General features: G+C 41.4%; 1 protein-coding gene across 1 annotated transcript in view; it reads left to right on the forward strand.

Moving 5' to 3' along the window:
• galnt16 (UDP-N-acetyl-alpha-D-galactosamine:polypeptide N-acetylgalactosaminyltransferase 16) overlaps positions 1–7,547 on the forward strand; it is an 18,651-nt gene extending 11,104 nt beyond the window's left edge. The window contains exons 7-15 of the mRNA XM_053845859.1: positions 1,467–1,554; positions 1,675–1,759; positions 2,222–2,325; positions 2,398–2,524; positions 2,842–2,934; positions 3,264–3,347; positions 3,872–3,998; positions 4,222–4,338; positions 6,851–7,547. Coding sequence (XP_053701834.1) covers positions 1,467–1,554; positions 1,675–1,759; positions 2,222–2,325; positions 2,398–2,524; positions 2,842–2,934; positions 3,264–3,347; positions 3,872–3,998; positions 4,222–4,338; positions 6,851–6,994 — 969 coding nt within the window. The 3' untranslated portion in view covers positions 6,995–7,547. The remainder of the gene's footprint in view (positions 1–1,466; positions 1,555–1,674; positions 1,760–2,221; positions 2,326–2,397; positions 2,525–2,841; positions 2,935–3,263; positions 3,348–3,871; positions 3,999–4,221; positions 4,339–6,850) is intronic.
• The last annotated feature ends 43 nt before the right edge of the window (positions 7,548–7,590 follow it).

Consider the following 7,590-nt stretch of genomic DNA (forward strand, 5'->3'; position numbering starts at 1 on the left):
CGTGTCAGTGAGTCAGCCACTCTGTACTCAGGGGATCCAATAGTCAATGATATTACTGGAGCCACAATGGTGTGGCGTTACAGGTCACCAAGAGCTTAATACATCCATCTGTGTTCCAGCCAGTCTCTTTAACTTGGTAAATGACACTTGAAACATTTGCATTCACCAGAATGAATCCACTCCGGTAAATATGTCACTGGTTGATGAAGTCATACTAGGATTTACTGGACTGGACTGTTCAGTCACACTATAGTTCGATGTATCATTTGCACCTTGCTGGACTGAGCTGAGTGGCTTCATACCTAAAGTTGAACTGAATGAGTAGACGCTCGTAGCAAAACTACAAGGAAAATGCTACTTTCAAAATTAACTACTATTTGTATTCTAAAATTTTGAAATTATATTTTTTCTGTTTTTCTTCACAAATAGTTGGTAGTAGTTAAAATAAAATGAGTATTTCATGTTGTCATGTTATAATTTTCATTTGCACTGTGAACCTGTATATGAAATGATACAAAAAATACATTTTTCTATTTTCTCTGCATCTTATAATATTATGGTAACAAACATTTTATCGGCCACCTCAATGTACTATAGACAGCTGTTTCACCGTGTAAGTCTTTACTTCCTTGGTGTAAAATTGATGATGATAAAAAGTGATTATAAGTCTTGAAAGGCTATCACTTTTGAGATATTTCCATTTATGTGACCCTGTAGGACTTTTAAGTAGTGTTTTAATTCATTTTAAATAGATTTTTACATTTTAATAATCAAGAATTGTTTCAATATTATGTCGTAAATTTGGTATTTTTTATGCTAATGTCGCACAACAAATGAATGACAATCGTTTTATAGCACATTAAACACTTCATTCATCCTAATCCGGTGCAGAAGCAGTTTTCAGCTGCAGCTCCAGTCAGACAGATCCACCGCCGAGATAATGAGCGCTTCACTGCTAATGTGCCTACTCATGCCCGAAAACACACCCATTACAAGTCAGTCTGGATGGCTCCCAGCTCTTCGGAGCATCACTCCCCAAAACTCTCTCTGACAGAGATGCACTCCACACATCTTTTCTGAGCATTGCGCTCGGAGTTTGTGTCGGGTTCAACTTGGGAGCGAAGAGGATGAGAGCAGCGCTAATTCAAAACACAGAGGTGGCATTAAATAATCCGTTTTGGGGTTTTTTTTGCCTCCAGAAACAATCCTCACTATTCATATCTGCAGCAAATACTTGACGCAGCAACGCAAGCGTGTGAATAATTTTGGCGAGCAAATAACAGTTTTCACAGTCAGATATCATCACACAAACACTGTGATCTCAAACGCATCTTATCTCCAGCTCGACTTCAGTCATTTTATCAGACTGGCGTCTGGGATTATAGTTACAGATTATCACACGAGATGTTTCTTGTATGATTTAGGGACCATTATTAGTGCTCATGTGTGTCTCTCTCTGACTGCAGGATCACACACGAGTGGTCAGCCCCATCATCGACGTCATCAGCCTGGACAACTTTGCCTACTTAGCAGCCTCGGCGGACTTGAGAGGAGGTCGGGACCAGAAACACTCACTTCATTCATACAGAGCTGGAATGTAGCAATGAAAATTAAAAAAAAACAAATCAAACAACTCTGGAAGGACATGAATGTTTCTCCTCTATCTGATGACAGGGTTCGACTGGAGCCTTCACTTCAAATGGGAGCAGATTCCAATAGAGCAGAAAATGGCCAGAAGTGACCCGACGCAGCCCATCAGGTCCATTTTGAATGATTGTAAAAATAATATTTCACATGGTTAATCAATCCCAGGAGGTTATTTCACTGCTAAATATTTTCAGTTTGGGGTCAAATCTCACAAGTTCTCACACTGTATCACAGTTCACTAGGGCTGCAGTATCTGTGATGTCAACAGGAAGTGGAGGTCGGGGAAACTCACTGTCTTTTTTTTTAAAAAAAGGACACAATTCTAAACATGTTTTGATTTCAGGGAGAATCTGATTTTATGATGAGAGACACACATGCATAGATACTTGTGCACACTCTGATGCAGAGATAAATATATAGAAAATAAAACAGTTTTTTTAGCTTTGGTGTCAGCAGTGGTCAGTAGCTATCAAATGTGATTCAACGTCAGCACTGCTCACTGGGCTTAGAGGGGCCAATGTTTGCTGTCATGCTGGGTTGGAAGCAGGAAGCGCTCAACTCTAAACATCTGCAGGACCCCTGTCATCGCTGGTGGCATCTTTGTGATGGACAAGAGCTGGTTCAACCACCTCGGCCAGTATGACACCCACATGGACATCTGGGGAGGGGAGAACTTCGGTGAGTGAACTCTTTAAGGTGGAATTTTTAGCAACCCTGGAGATAACAACAGTCACATGCATGGTTCCCCAGAACTCTCCTTCCGGGTGTGGATGTGCGGGGGAAGCCTGGAGATTCTTCCCTGCAGCCGGGTGGGGCACGTGTTCAGAAAGAGACATCCATATGACTTCCCAGAAGGCAACGCTCTCACCTACATCAAGTGAGTGGGTTTCCTGAAATTCCTGATGGTAATAACATTGTTATTATAATAATTGTCAAGAAGTTTCACTGAAATTTTTATTGGAGAAAAAAAAACGAGATTCAATCAAGGCAGTTAGAAGAAAGGACCCTGAGGTGGAGATGTGTCCCTCACCAAAGACAAGTTTTCCGGAGGGTGTTGTCAGGACATGACGATGAATCACACAACAGTTCAGACATGATAGTAGCTGTCAAACTGTGATCTCACGTCAAAAACATTTGCCAAGGAACAACACCCGCCCAGCGCTCTGCACATCATCACTGAGCATCTGTCTGCAGGAACACGCGGCGGGCTGCGGAGGTGTGGATGGACGAGTACAAACAATACTACTACTCTGCAAGACCGTCAGCTCAGGGGAAGGCTTTTGGCAGGTTGGTGCTACTTTATTCACGGGTATGTCTGTCATTACAGCAGTAGATGCAAAATGTGTAGCCATTTTTCATCCTTGTGTTTCTCTCTGAGTGAAAGGAAAGTAACATCTGTCAGCTGATTCAGTCTCTAGAGTGAATATTTGGTCGTAAAGTTTCTAAACTTTTGCCTCAGACCGGCTCTTAATTCTGTTTTTACTACTCTGGAGGCTGCACTGAACTGCTGTTTGACTAAAACACGCCAGACTTGAACCAAAAAAATGGAAAATAAATGAGTTTTTTAAATCACAATAAATGATAGATTCTGTTTTTGTGTTTACTTTTTCCTGCAGCATCACTGACCGGCTCACCCTCAGGCGGAAGCTGAACTGTAAACCCTTCCGCTGGTACATGGAGAACGTTTATCCAGAGCTGAGGTACTTTTTCATTCATGAAGTGTTCATCCATGTGTCCTCATACAAGTCACTAAATAATAAAGATGGGATGTTAAGTTTAGCATTCTGATGTTGATTGAATCACCCTTTAACTACTTATAATTCTCATCACGATGATGGTTATTGTTAATGAGCCTTTAAAAACTGGTGTGGAACTCCATCTTGATTTATGAAGTCAGCGTCTTGGAAAATGGGAAATGTTCGCCGTGCGTTTTGGAACAAGACCTGTAAAGGAAGATGCCCCCGCTGGGGCACTGATGAATTGCCAGAACATTGTAATGGGCACCGGCATGGAATTGAAGAAGCTACTTCTTTTAGATCCTTTTTTGTCTTCTGTTTCTTTGGGTCTCTTCACATGGCTGCAGGTCCTCTCTATTGTCACATGTTCCGCCTTCTACCGCTGCCTGTTTGTCAACGTGATAGAAAGCAGCCCCACTCCGTGTTACACGATCATCTGAATATCAATCTTATTGTCTAATCTGAAACTTTGTCTGATCCACCTGCAGGGTCCCTGAGCAGGACGCTGTGTCCAGTGTGCTCAAGCAAGGTGGCTTGTGTCTGGAGTCTCGTGGCTCCGATGTCCTGGGACTAGCTGAGTGCCGCGGTGTGGGGGGCAACCGACCGCAGGCACAGGTCAGTGTGACATTTTGAAGTGAATACAAATATGAAAAACGTCATTTTTTTTGCCTGATTTGATTTAAAATGTATCATATTGAATTAAATCAGCTCGATCACCTGTTGCTATGCAGCTCATTTTAAAGTTGTATAAAAGGCTCCTTTCATACTGATGGGAAAACTGCTGGGTCATGGTTCTGTAATGATTCAATTTCCTGCGTGTGGCTGTGTTTAATTCCAGAGGTGGGAGCTGATTGAGCCTCTGATCAGACAGCAGGACCTCTGCTTAGCCATTTCAGCATTCACTGCCGGGTCAAAGGTCAAGATGGAGCCTTGCAACGCAAAAGAACCCAGACAGGTAGGTGTCGAAGTCTCTGGAGAAGACCTGTCCGGCAGCATCAAAGAGTGGGTTTCCAGGGATGAATCGACGTCGGCTCTTTCGCTATCAGCTGCTTGATTCATGACTCTGAAGCCGAGTTGTTAACGTGAAACACATGAACGAGTGTGTGGGGCAGTTGCCAGACCATCCTCTCGTCGGTGTGTTGGTGGGTTTAAATCCTTTGAGAGTCTTTTTGGGAGTGAGCCAAGCAACATGCAGTCATTCAGGCTGTCGGCTTGTCGTGACTATTGAATTCCATAAAAGGAAAAACAAATCTTCACTCAGTCAAACAGAATCTGGACTCAATTCTCGGAATAAAAATGATGGCCGTGGCTCAGGCTTGTCAAACCCATGTACCACCTGCCTTCATCCTGAACTTTAAAAAAGCTCACAAAATCAAGTTTCTATCCGCAAAAAGTTTCAGAAAGCCTGGTAAATGCGTTGTAGCTTTTGCCCGTCTGAGATTAACGGCGCTGCTGAAGTCAGTTTTTGATAAACTCTTTGCTCCAACTCAATAAATCCTCCGCTGGACATCAGCGAAAAGTTTTTGACCTCGGCACATGCTGTCTGATTGAGTGTCCGTCACTGGCTCCTCAGTTCAGTCAACCGTCTTCCATTTAGACCCATAACTTTCAAAGCTACGACCTTTACCACCTTTAAGCCAGAATCAGGATGAACTTTATTGCCATGGTCAGTGGGGATCCCACCAACTAGGAACGTGCTTTGGGATAAAGTGCTGTCATGAACAAAAATAAAATAAAGTCATAGCTGACCTGACTTTCACTACTTTATCTTTAGGTCTAACTTGAAAAAGTACATTTTTATGTTCAATGGAAGTGATTAAAATGATAATTTATATTATATTATATATTTTTAATGCTCTGTTATAGTGTTTTCCATGACTTTAAATTCTTCATTTTCTGCTGTCTTCACAATTTTAATTGTTGAAATATATAATCTAATTCTAATTTTAATTAATTCAGAAGAGGGCTAATAACCATTACAGTTTTTTGTAGGTCAAAAGTTTTTAATTACATTTAAAATGAATTGTGTTTGTTACATTCAACAGGTACAATATGAATAATATCTTACACATTCAGCTGTTATTAAGACACTTTTGCAGTGGCAGTCAGAACCAAATTCAAGAGCTAATGAAGCGTCTTTAATGGGGTGTTGATTCTAAATGATCACCCGTCTCAGCACAGTATCTCCTGGTCATAATAGCGGACCTCATTAGTTCGGTCTCCTCGTGTCTCAACTGACTCCACTGATGTAGCGAACGCAGACAGGGAGTCTGTTGGGATTTTAAGATTAACCCTCCGTTCACCCCCAAACTTTGATAAGCCTCCATATGGCTTCCAAAATCTGCTCTGTGCATCTTCACACCGAGCCAGTCTTGTTCTCGGATCTGAATATTGAATTAGCCGCCTTATGAATAAAACACAAACACAATATTCTGTTTTTTCTGTTCTTTATTGTTCCAGCCCTGCAAAGTTCGGGTTGACTGTACGACATTCATGAAATATAGAGGAGGTTTAAAAATACACTTCACTGACGCCACTGTGAGGCCTGAGAGTGCGCTGAGGCGGATCACTCTTATACATGCAAACTTTATTTTTCTTTTTTTTGAGTGACAGTTTGCAGCCTACGCATTTAAATGTTCAGTCCTCCCCTCTGACTTCTTCCATAATACATCCCTCTTATCAGATGAACAATAACAAAAAGGAAAATAGGCCAACGACAAATTTGAGGTGTCAAATTCAATTGAACTAGAGTCTGAAATTTGAAGCAGTGTGGTGGACAGAGTCCGACAGTTGAGGTCTCATGTGATGAGTTTTTTGGCTTCACACGCCTCCTGATACTGACAGTTGGAGTCGCACCCGGACTCCCTCGACACTTCTCCCTAGCAGAGTGACGTTTAGAGAAATTTAAGTGAACATCTTTGTGCTTTTATTTATTTTTTATTGCGTAACATTTCCAAACTGGTGTCACACTCGGAGCTCAGAGGAGACTTTATCAGGAAAGCATTTGTTTCTCCTCACTCGTCCTGGCTGCACTCTGCTCTTTCCACCGACAGGTCAATCAATCATTTGATAAGGTTAATCCGCCTCGTCTGACTCAGCCCGAAACATTTGACTAATGTGAACCTGCTGGGCTAGTATTTGCATAAAATCCTATTTCCCCTGTGATATGTCTGAATCTTCCTCAGTCAGGGAAATAAAATTCTTAATCTTGATGTGTTATACCTCTGTGTTTTTGTTGTGAATCTTTCTTTGGTTTTGTGGAAATGTACTGACTCAAAATTATTATTATTATTATTATTATTATTATTATTATTATTATTATTATTATTATTATTATTATTATTATTATTATTATTATGTTGTTGTTGTTGTTGTTGTTTAAATGTGATTTTCAAATTCAGATTAATTCATGTGTTTCATTGAATATAAACAATGGAAACCGAGTGAAAATCCTGACTGACTTTCAGAAATGGAAGCCCAAAGGCCCGGCCCTGCAGCACACGGTCAGCGGTCTCTGCCTGGACAGCCAGACCCCCACAGGTCCTCCAGTGATCACACAGTGCAGACCCCAAGTGGCCAGCCAGACCTGGGAACCGCAAGTGATCACCTGAGGGACGCCCTTCTCTTCTGTCTGCATGGGAGGACGCGGGGCTCAGTGACAGACTGTGAAGCTGTAATTTAGTGATTTTAACGTCAAACTGGAGTCAGACGTTCGAAGGCCTCGCTGATCTTTCGTGTTTCATCTGATGCTGCAGTTCCTCTCTGTAAATTCAGCTTCAAACTGATCTCATTTTTGAATACGTGTGTTCGTCGGCCAGCACTTTACCAACGAGAATCACCTCAAAGTGGCTGAAAGCATTGTTCTGTAGCAAACATGGAAGTGCTCCTAACAACATGCCTGAGGACTGTTGGGACCAGGGAAGCTTTATTTATAGCAAACTCTTCAAAATCTCTCTTTTGTGCCGCTAATTTGCAACGCCGACCGCACCATGCGAAGCACTGTCTAGATTCTTATTTATTGTTTTGCATGGTGAGACCCAAAGAATGTTTTCTTTTTATTTTGCCTCCAAAAGATGTAAATATTGAAGCAAAAGCTTCTTTTTGTGTAAACTACTATATGTTGTTTGAAGAATAAATGTAGTAACAGTTAACGCTTTGGTTTGTGAAATTACTTCCTAAAATTGTCAGCTTTCACACCAAAAATGTT

This window comes from Synchiropus splendidus, chromosome 16, assembly GCF_027744825.2.
Source record: "Synchiropus splendidus isolate RoL2022-P1 chromosome 16, RoL_Sspl_1.0, whole genome shotgun sequence".
Lineage (NCBI taxonomy): Eukaryota > Metazoa > Chordata > Actinopteri > Syngnathiformes > Callionymidae > Synchiropus > Synchiropus splendidus.